General features: G+C 36.6%; 1 protein-coding gene across 4 annotated transcripts in view; it reads left to right on the top strand.

The window, feature by feature from the left end:
* Positions 1-22,152, top strand: part of PCM1 (pericentriolar material 1) — a 45,516-nt gene that overhangs the window by 20,519 nt on the left and 2,845 nt on the right. For 3 of the 4 annotated variants that reach the window (XM_074905877.1, XM_074905879.1, XM_074905875.1), the window contains 21 exons: positions 884-1,074; positions 1,575-1,772; positions 2,697-2,919; positions 3,039-3,184; positions 4,412-4,602; positions 5,761-5,944; positions 6,603-6,958; positions 7,495-7,653; positions 8,441-8,497; positions 9,683-9,855; positions 9,936-10,064; positions 10,604-10,724; positions 11,025-11,162; positions 11,408-11,541; positions 13,115-13,249; positions 13,768-13,965; positions 16,363-16,422; positions 18,174-18,312; positions 19,010-19,158; positions 20,762-20,837; positions 21,827-22,077. In XM_074905877.1, the coding sequence (XP_074761978.1) occupies positions 884-1,074; positions 1,575-1,772; positions 2,697-2,919; positions 3,039-3,184; positions 4,412-4,602; positions 5,761-5,944; positions 6,603-6,958; positions 7,495-7,653; positions 8,441-8,497; positions 9,683-9,855; positions 9,936-10,064; positions 10,604-10,724; positions 11,025-11,162; positions 11,408-11,541; positions 13,115-13,249; positions 13,768-13,965; positions 16,363-16,422; positions 18,174-18,312; positions 19,010-19,158; positions 20,762-20,837; positions 21,827-22,077 (3,408 nt within the window). The remainder of the gene's footprint in view (positions 1-883; positions 1,075-1,574; positions 1,773-2,696; positions 2,920-3,038; positions 3,185-4,411; positions 4,603-5,760; positions 5,945-6,602; positions 6,959-7,494; positions 7,654-8,440; positions 8,498-9,682; positions 9,856-9,935; positions 10,065-10,603; positions 10,725-11,024; positions 11,163-11,407; positions 11,542-13,114; positions 13,250-13,767; positions 13,966-16,362; positions 16,423-18,173; positions 18,313-19,009; positions 19,159-20,761; positions 20,838-21,826; positions 22,078-22,152) is intronic. The other variant, XM_074905876.1, reaches the window with a different exon arrangement.

Genomic DNA, 22,152 nt, shown 5'->3' with positions numbered 1-22,152 from the left:
AACTTTGACATCTTTTAAATAAGCATTATAGGACAGCTTGTCTCTTTTCACTAAATAAAAGATGTGAATTATTCCTGCTGAAAAGAAACTGTCTCTACAGTGAATATGCTGATGCAATTGCTAACAGTCTACAAACAGGTTGGCTTATTAACTGTCAAAATACATATGGATGTCTGTTGGAAAACGTTTTAGCTCTGCCACCACCAGCTTGTTTGTTTTGCTTTCAGGCTTGAGTACATTGTCACTTGCCTGTCTCTCAAGTCTGTGTTTTCTAGACTAGTTGCTTAAGCAGTTGGTTTTGTATGTTATACTATCGTGTTGTGCTGTTTATGTGCTCGTAAAAGTATCTTGCCAGTTATGCTTTCAGTGTATCTAGTTTAATGTAGGTAAAGGACTCTTTCTATCTGTACCTTTCCCTTTATGTGCTCTTCTTCGTAAATCATAGCTTTCTTAGGTCTTGTTCAACAATACACTGCAACTTAAAGCTTCTGCAGGTTGCAGAAAATCCTTTTGTTGTATTCTGTACTTGGTGATGAAAGAAGTGCTTGGCACAATTTTCAGATTTCTTCAGAGGGTAATATTCTGTCATGCTACTTAATTTATGCATTGTTAGTTAGATCTTTATGTGATAGAAACAGTGTTGAGTGAAACTTGCACTTTTTAAAAATTATGTCTGTAAAGTTTCATAACTTTATTAGATGTCGCAGTATTTGAGATAAATAGTAAATACAGAATATATTTTGCAGCTTTCTCTGGTGTGGCTTCAGTTACAGTATAATACCAATGTCTGAACAAAAAGGTATCAGTGTAGTATCAAATCCTGAAATTTTCATGTGCTTTAGTATTTATTTTGTTTATATTCTAATATTCCATTTGTAAACAGTTATGGTCTGAGATGAGAAGACATGAGCTTTTAAGAGAAGAGTTGCGACAGAGAAGAAAGCAACTTGAAGCTTTAATGGCTGAACATCAGAGGAGGAGAGAGCTCACAGAAACGATATCTACTGTTGCTGCGTCTGTTAAAAGTGAAGGATCAGAAGCCCAGCATACTCCACAGCAGAGTAGGACTGAAAAGTAAGAACATGAGTCGCTCTGTGGTAGTCAGTGGGTGCTTCTGTGTTTTAGTGAGATATCAGTCTTGGGGCAGTTTCCTGTTTTAATCTGAGCACTGAATGAGTTGATGGGGCAGTAAATTAATTTGTTGACTGCTAAAGCGACTGTTGACTCTTAGTTGGTAACTCGTCAGTTTTATGGGTCTTCCCAGCATATTTAGTCTCCCCTGCTCCGTAAATGTTGAAGATCACCTAAGTTCTCTACACCATTTTTAACAATAATAAAGTAATAGTTTTCCAAAACAGTAATTCTAATTAACTGTGCCAGTATCAGAAGAATACTAGTTTCATTTTCCATTGGTGAGATGTTTAAACTAATTTTGGTGCAGCTTGAATAATTGAAGATAGACTTGTAATTGTCAACAGATTTTTTTTTTAATTATTTATCATAAACTAAAGAAAAAAGTACTCCTCCCATCCCAAACATCCTTTTAAATTTTTTTTTTCTCCAATGTTCACTAGGACAATGGCTACATGGGGAGGTTCTACCCAGTGTGCACTAGAGGAAGAGAATGGAGATGAAGATGGTTATCTCTCTGATGGAGTCGGTCAGGCAGAAGAAGAGGAGGAAGATGTGTCAAGTTTGAATGACAGTTTCTCTATTTATCCCAATAACAACATACCAGAAAATGCATATTTTGTTAAAGAAAACAAAGATAGGTTAGTGGCATTACTTGTTGATATGATGCTTGTCAGAGTATATTTGGAAGGGGTGGAAGAAGCATTGCATTACCTACAAGGCATCCTTTTACAGCATAGGGAAATATTTTTCTGCTTGCTAGGGAGCTGTGTGTAGTGGCACTTCCGTGTCTGACACTATGTACCTGCAGTGTGTATTAACTGACTATTTCTTCTGGTTTTGGTTGTACTAAATGTCTGCCACTGAGCTCTGCAGTTGTGTTGTAGTAGCTCCTTATGTTACCATGGCTTTGTAATCAGCTTAAAAGATAACCTGTGTGAAATTTTTGCCATATTGATTGGTCTCTTCAGAAAAAGTACTTCAGACAATTAAACTAACTGAAATTTTTTGCTTTCAAATTGTTAGCTTTTGCAGCTTTGAAAACTATTTCTTAAAAGATATTTTAATTAAAATTATTTTTTTTAACTCTTGCTTACCTGATTGATTTCCTTAATAAGCTTTATGTGACATATGCCACGTTAAAAGTAATGTATATCTCTTCAGTTGACTTCCTCTATTTTGATACCAAAATAATTTCAGTAGATAGTGGCCTTCTAGTCAGGAGCTGGACCTCTTAATTCTTAGTGTATTGTGTTGGTGGTCTGTGTTTTCATCTGAGGTCTTTTACTGATACATAATATGTAGATACTAAAAACAAGATCTGGAAACATCCTTAGCAATTCTTTTTTGACAGTGGTGGTCAGTGTGGCTGTTATCTTCCATTTGTTTAGGATAATGTTGGATTGACAAAATTGCATGGGTGATTAGGTGGCACACTGAAATGGCGTGTGCCAAATGAGTTGTTAATGTACAGCTGAAACATAATTTGAGTAGTGGAAGTATCCTTATAACAAATTGTTTGAAATGTCAGCTTTTATCCTCATTCTTCCTTTTTCCCCACTCAGGTGGAAAAATTGCCGTCCTCTTTCAGCAGATGGGAATTATCGTCCATTGTCTAAGGCCAGGCAACAGCAAAACATAAGTATGCGACGTCAGGAAAATCTTCGGTGGATGTCTGAACTTTCGTATGTGGAAGAGAAGGAACAATGGCAAGAGCAGATCAATCAGTTGAAGAAACAGCATGAATTTAGTGTTAGCATTTGTCAAACTTTGATGCAGGATCAGCAGGTAGATACAAAGTGCAGTTATTTTCCTGTTCTCTGTTGGTTTTTTTCCCCTCTAAAGCTTTCCAGCAGTGACTTCTGGTTTTGGTAATTTGGTGACTGTCACGTATTTTCTTTCCACAGACTCTCTCTTGTCTTCTACAGACTTTGCTTACAGGCCCTTACAATATGATGCCCAGTAATGTTGCATCTTCACAAGTGCATCTAATTATGCATCAGTTAAACCAGTGTTACACTCAACTGACTTGGCAGCAGAATAACATCCAAAGGTTTGTATTGGTGTTTGACTGTGGAACTGAAATGCCTTCAGTAACAGAGAACATGGTTATGTAAATAAAAGATTACAGATAATAGTTAAATATGAGGCTGCTGAACTTCTGAGTTGATTACAAGCTTTTGAAATTGTAAACAGCATTTTTGGTTGTTTTTTTTTTTCACCATTGCTTTAACACCTTTGGTTCTTTTTGAGTAATCTCAAGTGAAGAGAACTGAAAGGTGTCATCTCTCCCAAAAATCTGTTGCGATAGCTTTATTTTACAGAATCATAGAATCTCAGGCTGGAAGGGACTTCAAGAATCATGCTTTCCAACCTTTCTTGGTAAAAGCGCAGTCTAGACAAGATGGCCCAGCACCCTGTTGAGCTGAACCTTAGAAGTGTCCAGTGTGGGAGAATCCACCACTTCCCCAGGGAGATTATTCCAATGGCTGACTGTTCCCACTGTGAGAGTAACTTGTACCCATTACCCTTCGGCTTTTCCATGTGACTCCTTGTAAGGAGGGAGTCTCCATCTTCTCTGCAGCCACCCTTTAAATACTGGAACATGGTGATAAAGTCTCCCCTAAGCTTTTTCGCTGTTTTGGTGTAGACTTGCTTTCCTTGAATATGTTTTTATGTCTCTAGTCTTTGTTAGACTACCTGGCAAGATTGTGGATTCTGATGGTTATGGAAAGATGGTGCAAAGACTTTTCATCCTTTCTCAGTCAGTCAGAATTTATGCTGACTTAAGCTCCATTTGGTTGTACTACTGCTACCTTGTGAACAATGATACTTTAAAAAAAAAAAGATGCAATAGTAATTTTAATTCCCCACATAAATGTTCAGGCTCTTTGTATTTGGTATGTGGTATATAGTTACTGGCCTCAATACAACATTTTACAGTAGGTTTAACGCTGCTTCTGCAAGTATTTTGTGTCTTATTTAAGTTTCTTTATCAGCCTGCCTTTTTTTTAGCATCTAGTCAATTTTTTGTTGAACTTCTAGAAAAATGACTACTAGTACAGAGTGGTTGGTTTTAAAACTGTTCCTATCTGTTGCTCAGGAATAAATATGAGGGTTGTTTGTTTTTTTTTTTCCTAGCTAAATGGAGCAGTTCTTTATGTACATTACATGGGGCAAGTGAAATAATAATAATTTCAGATTACTTGAGTATAAAGTTATAGCTTTCCCTTAGCGTTCTTGTTTTCCCTCAAGTGTTTTATTTTTCCTTGTTTTCAAGGTTGAAACAAATGTTAAACGATCTTATGCGCCAGCAAGGACAACAGTGTCAAGAGAAACCATCAAGAAAGGAGAGAGGCAGTAGTGCACCACCACCTCCATCTCCTGTTTTCTGTCCATTCAGCTTTCCTCCACAACCTGTGAACCTGTTTAATGTACCAGGATTTACTAATTTTTCTTCCTTTGCACCAGGTGAGTATTACTACAGGTGTAGTAATTTCAAAAATTTCTGTTCCTTCATTTAATTGAAATCTTAATGTGAACTTACTGAAACTCTGAGACTTTTCCTTTATATTGAAATGGTCTTAAACAGTACTTGTATGAGTCTGTATTATCCTAGCAGAAGTTTGTTAATGTTTATTTCTGAACAGTTGTATATTTTGACTTAAGTATGAAAAGCAAGGCTTTCTCAGTAAGAAGTTGGTTATAGTTAAGAACAGCCACTTCATAAAGTTAACACTTTAATTGTTCTTCATCCAACATGTGGGAAGCAACCTCTGGAGCTTTTACATACCTTCAACAAGCCTTTAATAGTGTTCTCAGTCAACCCTCTAATGTTAAGTTGGCATTTTGTAATTATTTCTCTTTCTTAGAAGTTCCAGCACTCTTTTTTGTTTTAAATGCCTGTAAATGGAGTGTGTTACTAATTTTTGTTCTTATAGAGTAACTGTTGACTTGGATACAGTGTTCCTAATCTGATTACCTAGCCTACTTTTATTGTTGAATTTGAAATGGAAAAAAATACAGGTGATTTACTGTATCAATAAAAGTTGCTGAAGCTGTCTTAATATTTTTCAGGAAACCAGTAAATAGGCATAGACCTAGATTGCAGCTTCCAGATTCTAAAGTCTGTTTTCTTTTTAAGAATATATTTTCCATAAATTATATGGAACCTGCATGGAAGAATAGTTAGTTCAATTTGCCATTGCTGTAAAGATTCTGAAGTTAAAATAAGTATTATGAATTTGGCTGCTTTAACTCCTAAGAATACTTGTACTGTTGGAACTTTTTATCAATTTGACAGTAGTTGAAGTATTGATAAAGTCTTCATGCGGACAGAGCTCTGCCTTTTTTGGAACTGATGTCACTTTTACCTTCACTTGTAGTTCTTTACTGGGGTTCTTAGTCTCTCCACTGACGGGATTGTAGGGGCATGTGTAATAGCCAGTAATGTTTGAAACCTGCATTAAGATAAATTCTGATTATTTTGGTGCTTTCAGGATTAAAATCTTTTTCCCCTCTTTATTTTTGCTTCATAATTTTATGTTGTCATACAATATGTCTCAAATTTGACATCTACCACACAGATAAATGAGGTAGCATCTTCTGACTCTCTTGTTCTCTTTGTAGGTATCAACTATAATCCAGTGTTCCCTTCTGGGTTTGGAGACTTTTCCCACAATATTTCCCCACAGAGCAGTGAGCAGCAGGAGCAACAGCATCCTCTAGATCATAATGCTTCTGGGAAAACTGAGTATATGGCATTCCCCAAACCCTTTGAAAGCAGTTCTTCTAATGGAGCAGAAAAACAAAGGTAGTTCATGTCACACTGCAACTCTCCTTTAATAATTTTTCTCCCTTCTCCCTTTTCTGGGGCTTGTGTGAATTCATCGCTGTTTTAGGGAATTTGCTGTAATAGAATTACAAGATGAGCTTTACTTTTGTAGTTTCTCAGTTTAATTTTTTTACTACTTTTCAGCAATTTAAAAACTTTTTTTCTCTATATTAACTAATGTATCATTTCATTAACACTTTAACATCAAGTATAGTGGTGGAGTGGTTTTGTGATACTTTTTGTAAGCGGAGGAAGATTTCATTTCCATGCTTTCTGAAACAGCTGTTTGAATAACTAGAGGATATGATTTCGGTGAATGCTTATTTTTTGTGCTACAGTAGACTGTAGTGAATGCTGTTGCAAGAATTGTTTTGTTTTGTAGTACAATTTCAACACAGCAATAGCTGTATAAGTATATTCTGGTTGAATCTATGGTAAATGAGAGGTTTTTTCAGATGTCTTCCATTTTCCATTTGGAAGGGTTCTCACTATTTTTTTTTTTAATATTCAGTTGGTGTCTAAGTAACTAGGGCAGATACCTTGCATTACGGATAATGCTATTTACCTGGTAATACATGCTGTTTCTGTCTGAGAGACTGTATGATGATATGCTGTGGTGTGTCCTTCTTTCTGACAGAAGGAGTCATAGACAACCTGAAGAAGAAATGGAGGAAAGATCAGCTTGGCTTAATGATAGCCAGGAAGTGAAAAAAGATGATCAGTCTCAGCTGAAAGCAGGTTTTGCAGTTTCAGTACAAAACGTGGCTTCCGGTCATAAAAGTCAGTCCGATATGAGCAGGAGAAGAGAGTTTGAAGAGTCTTTGGAGAGTTTTAGTAGCATGCCTGATCCAGTAGACCCAACTACTGTGACAAAGACATTTAAATCTAGAAAAGCATCAGCGCAAGCAAGCTTGGCATCAAAAGATAAAACACCCAAATCGAAGAATAAGAGGAAGAGTTCTTCTCAGTTAAAAGGCAGAATTAAAAATACTGGTAGGTTGTAAAGTAATTGTAGATACCATGGCAAATTCAATTTGGATTCTACTCATAACATTCCAGGGAATTTGCTCTCCATAAGTAGTACGTGTAATAATCAAAATAAGTTACTGAAATATTAATTCATTCTATGTAACTGCACAAGGTATTTTAGTACTTGAGTAAATACAAAATGTAACTGAGGACATCAGGTTTGAATGAACAGTGGATGCAGATAAGCTAAGATATGGAGTAAGCCACCAGGAGAATCTTCCTCCTCATCTTCTCCATGTTCAGAGTGGATGGCTTGCTGAAAGGTGTGCTTCAGTAAAACACTGACTGAGAAGAGAGACAGTACTTAGTATGTATAAAATACTGTTGCAGTCACTGAAGATTTAGTGCTACTCTATGGCTTCAGTGTACAGAGGAAAATTCTTAGCTAGGAAACATCATTGGTGTTTTTCATCTTTGAGATTGTTCTTGAGCAAATTTTTAAAAGTAATAAAACATTTTGTAAGCTTTTTTTTTTATTTCTCCCTTTTCCCTCCCATTAGGTTATGAAAGTGCAAGTGCTTCTAGTGTGTGTGAACCCTGCAAGAGCAATAAAAGCAGGCATTCCGAAGAGGTTGTTCATGCAAAGGTGTTCAGCAAAAGGAATCGGGAACAGCTGGAAAAAATAATCAAATATAGTAGATCTACAGAAATGTCTTCAGGTATTCTTCTCTAAATATCAATAATTATTTTGTAAACTCTGAGTAAAGGACCTGCATACTTAGTTGCTAGTGTTAATTAAAAGCAGTGTATTATGACAAGAAGACAATACTCTATATTTGGCATGTGAATTTCGCTTTTTGATTTCTAGGGATGCTGTAAACATAAAAAACCTGGGTATTGATTAATTTGGGGTGTTTTCTGTAGATTAGGTACTTGATTAAAATAAATTAGAAACAAACCTGTTACTGTAAAACAGACAAAAACCTAGCCAACTAGAAACCTCACCCATTTGTTGGTGGGTTTTGTGCAATTACTTTCCACAACAGATGAAACTGTTTAGCATTTAAACTGCATCCTGTACTGCATACATGTTTTATTTCTGTTCATGCTTAAAAGGAGCTCTATCAAATACCATACAAATTCAATCTTACAACATCACATAAACCCTTACATTTTTGCCATCTGCGCTGCTTTTCTTGCATCTAGATCGTAAAAATACTCTCTTCTGTGTCTTTTTAGGTTCTGCCAGTATCTTTTTGTTTGAAAGATGCAGGAGTTATAGTCATTGTAGCATGATGTACAGCTTTGTCAGCGTAGCTATGTCCACACTAAGAGCTGTTTATTGGTATATGTAATAAAGTTTGACGGGTCGAGTTCTCACAATAAGCAGCTTTGATGTGGTTTGGATGACTAAGCAGTCTTCCTCCTGCTGTTTTGTATAGACCCTGTCTTTATTTCTGGTGCACATTTTTGTGTTTATCACTGTCTATCCCCACTTTCCTACAGCACATGCTAGGAGAATTCTGCAGCAGTCTAACAGAAATGCATGCATTGAAGCGCCAGGTAATGCATTCACTGCTTAGCTTCAACAGTGTCTTGTTACTTTTCTTTTTTCCTCTCAGCTTTGGTCCTATAACTCAGACTGTTTAGCAGATGTTCAAAATTAGTACTATTGAAGCACCTTCTCTGTAAATAAGGCAAGAGAAGTTACTTGTAATTTGTGTGAAATGCAACAATACAAACTACTTGTGAATTATAGAATGTGTTTATCGTTATGTTGGTTAGTTACAATTACTAATAGAAAGTACACAGGTAGATACTACAACAAGAAACTAATTTCAGTAGGGGATTTTAGTATGTTTAAAAGATCTTACATTTTATTGATGGGGGAGGGAAGCTATTTCTGGTGGCTTATTAAAGATTGAAAAAGCTTGCCTCTGCTTAAAAGTACTGGTAAACTCTTTGCAGATAATCACATTGCTTAGTAACATTTGCTGTATTGCTAATAACTTCATTAACTTGAATACTAACAAATATGCATCTGTTAAACTAAGCTGAGTTTTCCAAATTTAACTTTTTTTCCATTCAGCACTTGCCAAAATATGTATGTAATAATCTAACTGTTGTGATGCAAGGGTAATCCTTAATTTTCAAAGGAATGGGAGCCTTATTAGGGAACACATTGTCTTATACATATGTAACGGGTCTTAAGGATAAGAGGTTTTATGTGAGCCTCAGAATTTATTAGACATGTATGAGAATGTAGGTTTTATTCTTGTGTAGGAAGGGGTGGCTTTCTTGAATTCAGTCTAGAGCTTTCTTAATGTTGTTGCTTGTGTTGCAAAAATGCAGACTACTTGTATTATATGAACTTGAGAGCTTTGACTGTCTCGTTTGAAATATCAAAACTCCATTTTCTGTGTTTAAACCTGTTGTGAAAGCAACTTTGTGGTATGTGCAATATTCGCTTAAAGAATACTTTCTAAAGGTATTGTTCAGAATTATAAATTATTTTTATGAATGCTTTATATTTTATTTTATTATATAAAGGATTGCATAAAGTATTATTTCAGAATGTTTAAATCTTTGCCCTTCAGGAAATGAGTAAGCTTTAAGAAAGCAGCTATATAATGGAATCTACAATGACTGAGATGTAATTTGTGTACCTGTAACTTGTAGACCTAACAGGCAGTTGTCTTTCAACTGGATGCATGTCAAGGACTTAATGAGTTTGTTTTTTTTCTATAGAAACTGGTAGTGATCTTTCTATGTTTGAAGCTTTGAGAGACACAATTTATTCTGAAGTGGCAACTCTTATTTCTCAAAATGAGTCTCGTCCCCACTTTCTTATTGAACTTTTTCATGAGCTTCAGCTACTAAATACAGATTACCTGAGGCAAAGGGCTCTGTATGCTTTACAGGTATGCACAAAACTTTTCATCTTGTGTATGAATCAAATCATAGATCTTTTTTTATAGTATAAATTTATTATCTTACCCAGGATATAGTGAGCAGACATTTATCTGAGAACAACGAAAAAGGGAAGTGCACAAAATCACTGAATTCTGCAACATGGATGGCATCAAATTCTGAACTCACTCCCAGTGAAAGCCTTGCTTCTACAGATGATGTAAGTCTTCAAGTTCAGAAGCTAGTTTACTGTAAATATCTTTTCAGTTTGCATGCATGAATTTTCCTAAAATTAATATCAACTTAGACTGCTGTAAACAAGAATGCAAGAGGATCTTAATGAAAAATTGATTAAATAGGGTAGGATTCTTGATGCTGGAAACGACTGATGTGTTGGGAGGAATAGAACATGGAGAGGGGCATAAATTTGAAACTGATTCAAAAAGAGCAAAAATGCTCTTGCAAATAAGGTCAGGGCAAGTACTGATCACAAGATTCCCAAAAAAGTTTAGTTTTTTGTGTTTAGGGAATTGTTGATGTCTCTGTACACTTTCTTATGTAGTTTATAGTTGAAGTATTTGAAACAAACATCCACCTGATGAATTTATATTCTGAAAGTAAGGTTATTCCCCAATCAGGCAGCCTGATGACAAGTCTTTATACCACAGCGTGTGACTGAAAGTGATTGCTGGCTTGTTGACAGATCTGTGAGAGGATGGTGCATTTCTGATTTGTATTCAGTTGTTTGGTGTTTCTTAGGAAACTTTTGTCAAGAACTTTTCTACAGAAGCATGTCAAGATTGTGAACAAAATGATGCAGACAATGGGAGTACTATGTCTACATCTTCAAATTTTGAACCCTTTGCCACCGATGACCTTGGTAAGAACGATGTGATTTACAATGTTGTGTTACTTCCTCCCTCCTAAAATGCCTGCAATTGTGTATATGCTCAAGTAGTAAGCTATTGTTTGATTTTTAGTGTGTAATCACGTTCTATAAAACAACACTTAAATCAGCCACTTCTGAAACACTTCAAGTTGATCAGTTCATGTAACAAAATACAACTCAACTAGTTATATGTAGCTTTCAAAACATGTGGCTTTGAATTCATTTTATCATTGTTTACTCATCTATCAATTTTTTTATTAAGATTAAAAGGTGTTTTTATTCTAAATATAGGCAACACAGTGATTCACTTAGATCAAGCTTTGGCTAGGATGAGGGAATATGAGCGTATGAAAATTGAAGCTGAAAGTACCCTTGACTCTGAGGTCTGCTCTAGTCATTTTCAGGGTGCTTCTGCTGCTAAATTAGAAGGTATGCACATATATACATACTTTGCTTAGTTTTAGAAAATAATTTTTCTCTAACTATCAAGAATCATTTAATTGGCTGAATTGCTTTCCTCTTCATTTATATTGAAAATTTAGAAAAGTTTCAAAGGATCTTTACATGCTTAAGTAAATATGATTTATTTTTTAAAAAAGGAAAACATAGTTTTGAAATTGCTATTTGATAGTAATGTTGAATACTTAAACGTGCTTTTTTTTTTTTTAAATGAGGTCCAAGTACCAATGAATGTCTTCCTGTGCCACAGTCAAGCGAAGTTTCTGCTGTTCCATGTCCTCGTATAGATACTCAGCAGCTTGACCGGCAGATTAAGGCAATTATGAAAGAGGTGATTCCTTTTCTGAAGGTAAGAACTCTTTTCAATAATATGTGAATTAGATTAGGAAAAGGACCTGCATGATGGCATAGAAGAACATTTTTTTAAAATTGGTAATTTCCATCTTAGAAACAGCTGCCCATAAATATGTATTAAGTTGCAGACCTTGCTGAGGATGAAGTAAGAATTGAGTACTCCAAGAGACAGATTCTGTGGAGTTTTTAGTAGGAGAAAGAAATGGTAAGGTTTCTAGATTACATAGGGCTGGTGGACTTGATATCAAGAACAGAGATTTCTTTGGAGCTGACCAAATCAAATAGAAGTGTTTGAGAATCTCTTTACTAAAAGTACAGAAATACAACTGAGAAGTTAATTAAAACTGTTACATACAATGTAACAGGATTTTCTGAAGACCAGCTCTGAGTTCTTGATTTTTAGCATTATTTTGTCCAGTTACAGTTCTCTTTAAAGTTGTTGAGAGCTTGTGAAGAGAAGTGTGGCTAGTAGGTCAAGTCTTCCCCTCTACTCTGCTCTTGTGAGACCCCACCTGCAGCACTGTGTTCAGCTCTGGGGCCCCCAACATAAGAAGGTCATGGGCCCGCTTGAGTGGGTCCAGAGGAGGCCACAAACGTAATCAGGGGGCTGGAGCACCTCCCCTGTGAGGACAGGCTGAGAGAGTTGGGGTTGTTCAGCCTGGAGAAGAGAAGGCTCCGGGGAGACCTTATAGCGGCCTTCCAGGATTACAGGAGAGATGGGGAGGGACTCTGTCAGGGAGTGTAGTGAGTGATAGGACGATGGGTAATGGTATTAAACTGAAAGATGATAGATTTAGATTAGATACAAGGAAGAAATTATTTACTGTGAGGGTGGTGAGGCCCTGGCACAGGTTGCCCAGAGCAGCTGTGGCTGCCCCCTCCCTGGCAGTGTTCAGGGCCAGACTGGATGAGGCTTTGAGCAACCTGGGCTAGTGGAAGGTGGCCCTGACCATGGCAGGGGGTTGGAACTAGGTGGTCTTTAAGGTCCTTTCCAACTCAAACCACTCTGTGGTTCTGTGAGTACAGAACAGAAATGTAATTCTTGAAAGAAGGAGAAAGAGTCATAGTTCACTCTTTGCAAGGTTAAAGAAAAAAAGTTCCCTTTTATAGTATGTGTAGTATACAAGCTTAAGTTTGCTTAATAAGGTACTTGGTTGATACTAGGTTTAAAAACTGTATATTGTTGATATGTCACAGTCTCAGTGCCTGAAGATTTGTTTTGTTTGCAATTTTAAGGAAGCTTACAGTAGGTATCTTAACGTACACTTTAATAAACTTGAGCACACAACCACAATATATGAAGATTTCTCCAAACATTAAAAGATGGCATGTACTGTATTGGAGAAGCAAGATAAAGCTTTGTCATCGTGGCAAATCAGTCATTAGTGAAGTATGGTATCTGCTATAACTGTGGTCCAGTTAGTTTGTTTCGCAAGGTGGGTTAGGACCTGTTCATGGAGTGCTGTTCCTTCAGTGGACAAGTGATTTTTTTTATAAATGAATTTCAGTATTAAGGTGGTTAATTTTTTTTTGATGGTAATTAAACTCATTCTGTAATACTTGTCTAGGAACACATGGATGAAGTATGTTCTTCTCAATTACTGACATCGGTAAGACGTATGGTCTTGACTCTTACACAACAAAATGATGAAAGTAAAGAATTTGTGAAGTTCTTTCATAAGCAGCTTGGCAGTATACTTCAGGTTAGTAGATTTTCAGTGTTGTTTTGCAATACTATTGCAACTTGGATAATGAGAAACAGATAAACCAGCTTCCCTGAAGTTATATTTTACAACTTCAGTAGCGTAGCTGCTGTTCCCTTTCAGCTTTGATATAGCAATGAGATATTACCTTGTATCCTGAAGTTAAAGCTTTACCATGCACTGAACTTCTTTGCCATAACTGCCAGATAGGGGTGTCCCCCCTGCCTGTGGCTGTCTTCATGGAGAGCTCTGGTGGTGCTCTTTGTGGACATTTTGTGTGAATTTCTGAAAATAGGCTGCTCTTCTTTTCTTTCTTCTGTTTTTAGTCAGTAACTTGATGTTTTGTTATGTGACTACAGATTCAACTTAGTCTGTTTAAGACCCAATACCATCTTTTTTAAAACAGTAAGAGCTATTATATACCGTACTGATTTTGAGTTAGTAGTACTCTGACAAATACATAGAATTTGTAGTTTGAAAGCCTGTTTGAAGAACTGAAGAATTATTTCTCTTCACAGGATTCACTGGCGAAATTTGCTGGTAGAAAATTAAAAGATTGTGGGGAGGATCTTCTTGTGGAGATCTCTGAAGTGTTATTTAATGAATTAGCCTTTTTTAAACTTATGCAAGACTTGGACAACAACAGTATTTCCGTAAAGCAGAGATGTAAAAGAAAAATAGAAACTACTGAAGTGATCCAGTCTTATGCTAAAGAGGTTTGTTTTATTAAATTTTTGAAAAACATAGCTTTTCTTAGTTTCCTAAATATCTGTATTTCCTAAGCTACTTTGATTATCTTAGTTCATACAGTGTATTTTTATTCTTTTTTACAAATTAGTGCCGTGTAGTTAAAATATTGCTTGTGTAGAAGCATGGACTAGTTTCCCTCATTAAGGGAGATGTCCTGTATTATAAAATCAGTGTCTGTTACAGATAATAACTGTGTAGACTTTTTTAGTAATTCAGAGGAAATGTGTTTTAATGGTTATATGTGCACATAGGAGGGAATAGTCAAGTGTTGAAATAATATTACTGTTTGGGGCCATTGAGGAGTAGTTGTGGTTTAACCCCAGTAGGCATCTCAGCACCACACAGCCATTTGCTCACTCCCTGCCTCAGTGCGATGAGGGAGAGAATTGAAAGGCTAAAAGTGAGGGAACTTGTGGGTTGAGATAAAGACAGTTTAAGTAAAGCAAAAGCTGTTGTGTGCAAGCAAAGGGAAACAGGGAGTTTGTTCACTACTTCCTGTTGGCAGGGAAATGTTTAGCCATCTCCAGGAAAGCAGGGCTCCATCATGTGTAATGGTTACCTGGGAAGACAGTGCCATAACTCCGAATGTTCCCCCCTTCCATCTTCCTCTCCCAGCTTTCTATGCTGAGCATGATGTCACATGGTATGGAATATCCCTGTGCTCACTTGGGGTCAGCTGTCCCAGCTGTGTCCCCTCTCAACCTCTTGTGCACCCCCAGCCCACTGGCTGGTGGGTGGTGTGAGGAGCAGAAAAGGCCTTGACTCTGTGTGAGCACTGCTCAGCAAGAACAGAAACATCTCTGTATTATCAACCTTGTTTTCAACACAGATCTAAAACATAACCGTGTACAAGCTACTATGAAAAAAATGTAACTCTATCCCAGCTAATTATTTTGACATATGAGGGGTTCCCAGTTTGTTATCTCTCCAGTTATGCCTACAGCTTTCCTTGCAGGTGCTTACTTAGGCACCATCTTTGCCTAACTTGAGTAAGTCCTCTGAAGTCATCAAATAGTTGACTTCTCGACATATGTAGATAGTATCACTTTCTAAACTCAAAGTATAAAATTCATATATTTCTGAGAAATTTATATATGACTGTAGTACATATTCTGCTCTAACAAAGAACGTTTGGGTTGAGTTTTGCACCATTTACATTATTGAAGATGTTGCATCAATATTTTTATTTTTTATTGCAGTTTTTAGGAACATAGCTTTTTTAGTTATATGAACTGTTAACAAACAACTTTTTAATATATATTTATATATATTTTTATATATATTTATATATATTTTTTATATATATATATATATAAAAAAAACAAACGTTAAAACATCATGTTCATATACTTAAATGAGTCAGGTATTTACCTCAGTGTTTCTTCTTGTATAGTATAGGTATGACTTCAGTGACCTTTCAGCTTTCTTTCAAAAACACATACACCAAAGAAAACCCTGAACTCATTCTTACTTTAAAATCTCAATTAAAGATATCTTGTGGATCTGTTATAAACAATAAAGTCCTAATAAGTAGTTTTTAAGCATATATATTTCAAGATAGTTCCATTTAGATATACCAGTCATGTGGCTAGTATGACAGAGGCTGCGGAGTGTCTTGTAAAGAGGCCAAAGAAACACTTGGAATCCAGAAGGGTTTGGGCATGACTTGGTATTTTATCTGAAGTTGCTTATTGAGCCTTTGTTAAATAAAGTATTGGTTTATACACTGGTATGAGAATGGAGCCACCTTAGATCTGGCATTTCTTTTTCTCTTCTGGAAGACAGAATTAGGGTTAAGGTCAATGTTTGCATTGTTGCTGTGGCAGCAGTTCAGATTCAACAGAGCAAGAGATGAGGCAGAACTGGTAGGTCCTGTTCGGTTACTTTGTACAGACCTGCACAGTTATCTCTATATGGCCTTGTCACAGCTTTCAACTCTGGGATCCTGATGCAGACACATCTGATCTTGCTCAATTTTGTGGCTGTCTTGAGTCCAGCAATGTAACTGGTTTTACATTTCATGCTAAAAAACAGTGCTCTGTCTTAACCAGAGCTGTTATATCTTAATTCTTATACGTTAAATATGATTCAACCACAGATTGGATAATTAGCCCATATAGACATAATTGTTTAAACAAAAAGGGCTATCACAGGGTTTTTTGTAATGTTTTGCAACTAAAATTTTGAGGACATCTGTGTAAACGTGTCTCGTAGTGTAGAAGTCCCTGTGGCTTACTGCCGTTTTGAGGTAGCAGTTCTTGGTAAGACTGGCATTTCAGCCAGGCTTTCTTGAAGCCATAGTTTGGTTCAGTATTTAAAAGCTATTTCAGTTTAGAATTGAAGACAGTTTGTGTTTCTTCTAGGCAAAAAAAGGTCTCCAGGTGGGTGTTTGTTCATCTGCTGAAGATGTCGATGAGGACAAAGTATGTTTATGCTTCTCAACTGTCTTTATTCCTCAGATAATTTCACAGATCACTTAGTCTTACTATTTTCTGTCATAGAAATCCAGTATTTGTAAGCAGCCCATTTCCTAGTGTTTAGAAGTTTATTCAACATCATGGGTTTATCTGTTTTCTGTTACTTTCGGTGATTTATTGTATCAACCTAACTAAATGACAATTTCCCTTTTTTTAATTTGGGTTGATGGTCTGGTTAATGACTACCAAAAAATCTGGCTTCATCAATAAATCTTTTGTTATATGCATTCAGTAAACATGACTTGGATATCAGTTCCTTGGTTGCTCTTGCTTTTATTCCTGTTTCTGCTGCAGAGCCATTACCAGTGTAAAGCCTGTCTGATGCATTTCTTATAAAACATTATCTTGTTACCTTTCAAGAAGTGCATTCAGATCAACAAAGATAGTATTAAAGATGCCTGTCTATTTATTGTCAGTGATCTTTATGTAGAATGAGCTTTGCTTTAGGACTGACAATTTGAAAGTTTAAAACCACCAAAGTTTATGTTGAATGCTATGCCATTGAAATGGAATAATTTGTGATACTCAGCAGCTTTAGGGTAGGATCTTGCTTTTCCTCTTAGTATTCATTTTCTGTATTTTAAAGAAAAAAGACCTGTTCTGAAGGTATTTATTGTGGGATTTGGTCTGGGGCTGTTGCCTGTATTCTCAGCTCAGAGCACTGAGAATGTAGTCATTCATTGAAGAGTTCAATAAGAAGGACAGCTTAATTATTTTCAGCAATTAACTTTTTTTTTTTAATGGTATGGAGTAAGTTGTTGTTCTTTTCATCTTAAGGAGAAGGCAGATGTTCTGAGTTGGGACACATGGTATTTGAAGTCTTCAGAGTCAAAAGTTTGTGTGTGTGCTAAGTATTAAATGTTAGCACCCAAAATGTCTCCATTTTCTCTTTGTTTTGAAAACCACTAAAATCACTGTGTTTGGGGAGAGGTGTTGTATATGGAGTTTTCTATTTTCTGCTGGAATGTTCAGCTTTTTTCAGCCAAGGGCAAGATATAGGTAATGTATTAAGTAGAATGTTAAATGCTTTCCTAAATGGACACAGGCATATGCGTCGGCATGTATGGGCACAGAGTCAGTGCTTATTTCTGGGGATTAGAGCTTCTGTCACACTGCTTTGGAAGTAGCAGTGGGAAGCTGTATGTCACTTGTTACTATTTGCTGTAGTGTAGAAAAGTCCTGTCAAGCTTTGAAGCCAAACTCGGGGCTTGGGGCTCACACCTTGAATGAGAGAATTCTGCTCAGTCTATATTTAGTAAATCATTTAGCAGAGAAACTGCTGAGTAGCTATTGCTAAAGAAATGAGAAGCTGCAGTTAGGAATAGTCGTAACTTTACATCATTTAAGAGAAGTGGGGAAGTTGCTAGAAGGTAATCATGCAGGCGTATCTGTCTTTGATAATGATAAACCTAATTTAAAAAAAAAAAAAATTTTAAGCTGGCATGCTGATCAGGGTGAATAATGAAATAATCAGTTACGATGTCCTTGATAGCTATGTTTAAACAGTGCATGATACTCTGTTTCAGGAGTAGCTTTTCAGTATTCATTTCAAGGCCTTAATGAGTACTTATCCATTAATTTTGAGTCTGTAGATTTTCTTATTTTTGAGAAACAAGGGTGACTTCTTGATGCAGAAATGGTAACTTAATCTTTAGACAAACAAACATGATGTTGCGCACTATTCCTTGTTCTCCTAGGACAAGGATGAGACTGAAACTGTTAAACAAGTGCAGGACTCAGAAACGTATAATGGCAGTGGAGTTCCCGAAAGTCTTAGGTCTGATGTGTCTGATCAAGAGGAAGATGAGGAAAGTGAAAGCTGTCCAGTGGCAATAAGTAAGTGATTTTTATATAGTTCGTTATTCAGTGCTCTCACTGTAGTTTTGACCAACTAATTTTACAGCAGGATTTGCATGAAGTTCTGCTGTGTAACACCTTCTCTCACAGATTCTCCAGTGGAAGTTTCCCAGTACTGTGTTTACTAGTACTGTGTCAAGGGTTAAACATTCCAATGAGAGGAACTTTTTCTCTTTGTAATCAGTAGATCTGTAAAAAAACGTTAGAATCAGATTCATTGTCTCGGCTAAACTTGAAGTTCCTCAACATTTAACCTGAATTATGTGAAAGCTGCTGAAATTTTATGCATTTTGCATTTAAATGACTTTTTAAATATACTTCTTAAGCTTACATAGTTTTTAATAATTTTTTTCCTGTTTGTTTGTCTTACACCAACTACTTATGGCTTGATTTCCCTTGTATTTACATTCTTCACACTGACTTGTTCAATAACTTAAACACCACTGTGTTGGTGTAAAATATCTATTTGTAATATAGCTTATGTGGATCTTTGAAAGTTAAGTCATCACAGTATCTTAACTTGGAAGAATGATTTGAAGTAAGAATTGTAACTGATCATTGCAATAAATTCCCAAAAGGTATTTTGATTTTGCAGCCTGACTTTTTTTCACTCTGTCAAGCTCTGTCAGTATGTAAATCCAATATGAAGGTGGTTTTACATGGATTTTGCCTTCAGGTTTATCAAAAGCAGAAACCCAGGCTCTGACTAACTATGGCAGTGGAGAAGATGAGAATGAAGATGAAGAAATAGAATTTGAGGAAGGACCTGTTGATGTGCAGACATCGCTACAAGCCAGCAGTGAAACAACAACTGAAAATGAACAGGTATCACCAAAGTTGTAAATGCAGAACAAACCTAAGTCAGTGCACAGCTTTTGAGTACATGTTTTTATGTACCTTGGTTTTCCTTGTTGCACTGTTTTCATACTAACAAAAGTAGAATAGTGATACAAAAAATGGCAGGAAGGCAATAGCTACTACATACAAAATGTAGCATTCCCCACCTGAATTTATTCTTGGTATAGCTGCTGTCAAAATGGATGGATGGACACAGGCAAAACTAAAGTTTAAATCTACTATCAAAGAGAGAAAATGTTAAGCTGCAGCAGAAAAGATAAACTTTCAAAAGAAGTAACATTTTAAACCATTAATTGGTTATTCCTCTGTGTTTGCTGACATCAAGTTTCAGTTGAGCTTTCCTTTGCAGAAACCATTGCCTCTTGTATTCTAACATGTCTTTGTCTTTCCACTTCATCATACAACTTTTTCTAGAGCAGTGGTGAAATGGCTGTTATTGTCATTTCAGTGTTAAAAACATTTTGATGCTGTGATGGTTTTGCCACACAAAAGCAAAGGTGCTCAGCAAAGCTTCTCTATCACTCCTCCTCCTCAACTGGGCAGGGGAGAGAATATAATGAAAGGCTTGTGGGTTGAGATAAGGACAGGGAGATCATTCATCAATTAGTCATGGGCAAAACAGACTCAACTTTGAAAATGAACTTAGTTTATTGCAAACCAAATCAGAGTAGGATAATGAAAAATAAATCTTAAAACACCTTTCCACCACCCCTTCCTCCTTCCTGGACTCAACTTCACTCCCACATTCTCTCCCTGAGCAGCACAGGAGGATGGGGAAATGGGGCTTATAGTCAGTTCATCACATGTCTGCTGCTCCCTCCACCTCAGGGCACAGCTGCCTCACTATGGTCTGCACCATGGGCTGCAGGGGAATCTCTGCTCTAGCACCTGAAGCACCTCCTCCCCCTCTGTCTTCAGTGACCTTGGTGTCTGCAGAGGTATTTCTCTCACATACTCTCACTTCTCTCCTGGCTGAAGTTGCACAGTGGTTTTTTTCCCCCTTCTTAAATGTATTACCACAGAGGTGCTATCAGTGATGGGCTTGACCTTTGCCAGTGGTAAGTCCACCCTGGAGCCAGCTGGCATTGGCTCTGGCAGAGATAGAGGAAGCTTCTAGCAGCTTCTCACAGAAGCCACCCCTGTAGCCCCTGCGGTACCAAAACCTTGCCACACAAACTGAATACAGTTGTCAGTTCTTTGATTGACCTGAAACTTTGGTTTACTCAACAGCTGTTAACATTAGGCGAGGATGTAACTAGAACATTTTACTTTAAAGGCTAAAATGACAGATCTTTCCAGTGGAACCAAAGAGTTTATTTGGGAACTAGTATAATTAAAAGAAAAATTACATGTTCATATAAAACACACGTATCAATGTTTAATAGTTTCTTGAAGTGTTGTTGACTAGCTGATGGGTAGAGTAGAAGTTGCTGTCTATTTCAAACTAGTGAGAAGACAAAAACATGAAGCAAGTGTACAGTATGTTTCTAGTTAGCAAGGAAGAGTAAATTAGCCAATAAGTTGTGAAGCTGATGAGTAGAATTTAACTTGTTTGCACCTTCCCCAATAGACTTTAAACCAAGAATTGAGTAAGACTAAAAGCAGCGAGATTTCGTCATCAGAACAAGAATCTGCTAAAGGTAAAGGTGAGCCCTGTATGCACTTCTGTATGAATTTGCATACTGTGCGAATTGCCTTGGACAGTGCCTGTGATACACATAATTAAGACGAAGATGATCAAATTTGCAAAAGTTTACTGGGCTGGGTTTTTTTCATGCAACCATATCAGTTGACTAGATAGATCTGTATTGATACAGACACAGCAGACCTCTAAAAAAGGAAACCTGGAATCATCTTACTTAGGTAGATACGGTTTTAATGCTTGACAATAGCATGAATTTCAGTTGTTTGTTGCAGCCCTTGGCACACAACTATAACGGAGTTAATTGGTCTGTTACAGTATTTTGACGTTTTGATTTGTCTAGTACTTGCTTTTTCTGGTAGTACCATTTACTAGCAATTGAAATCACTTTATATTTTAAGGATTTATAGCTGGGAGTAACGCTGTGTTGTAACTGATTATGAACTGAGAGATCACTTTCTGTCAAAAGACAGGAACACTACCGGGTGGTATGAATGTTACTTCTAATCTAACTGTTGTTACCACCTTCTTTTCTTGTGTTTTTTGTTGCAAATACTGGGATTGTTCATGGTCTTATTTTGTAGATTAAAGGCCGTATTTGAGTAGATCCTGTGTTGCACAAGAATGTAGTGAAATAATAAGGAACTTAGTGTTCTGTATAGTACGTATCTCCTTATACCTAGAATGAATATCTTCCAGGAGGTCATATAGTTCTGGAAGTTGGAGGATTTTTTTTAAACCAAAACACAACTGTATCAAGTCAGAAATTTTTAAGTCACATACTGTCTTGTGATAGTTGCTGATACTTACATGTGAGAGTACAAATAACTGATGTTTTATTTTAGTCAGTTTTGTGGTAATCTGAGAGACTGTAGTTCACTCTAATTATTTGTAGCTTTGGGTCATAACAAGTAAAAAAATCATCTAGGAATCTTGCTTGCTCAGAATCTTTTACTATCTCTACCTAGTTAAAATGTAGTTTTGTGGTTTTAGGTGAACAAGATGTAGCTACAATTTTGCCTCATTACCTCAACGTCATGGAGAACGCACCACCTTTAACAGTCAATACCCCAGAATCCTTTGTAACAGCTGATAGGAAAACAGAAGAATTAAGCTCATCTTTACCAGTAAATGAAACTCAAACACTAGATACAACGTGTGTAGGAAACAAATCTGCTGCAAGTTCTGAAAGTTCCATGGCTGGCAGCCCAGACACGGAGTCACCTGTGTTAGTGAATGAATATGTACGTATATTTCAGTTAAGATACATCCAAGAGAAATGAGAAGCTTCTTTCTATTTCAGTGTTATTTCTATTTTC

This window comes from Athene noctua, chromosome 4 (genome assembly GCF_965140245.1).
Source record: "Athene noctua chromosome 4, bAthNoc1.hap1.1, whole genome shotgun sequence".
Taxonomy (NCBI): domain Eukaryota; kingdom Metazoa; phylum Chordata; class Aves; order Strigiformes; family Strigidae; genus Athene; species Athene noctua.
The sequence above is the reverse complement of the archived record's forward strand: the minus strand, read 5'-3'. Positions and strand labels throughout refer to the sequence as shown.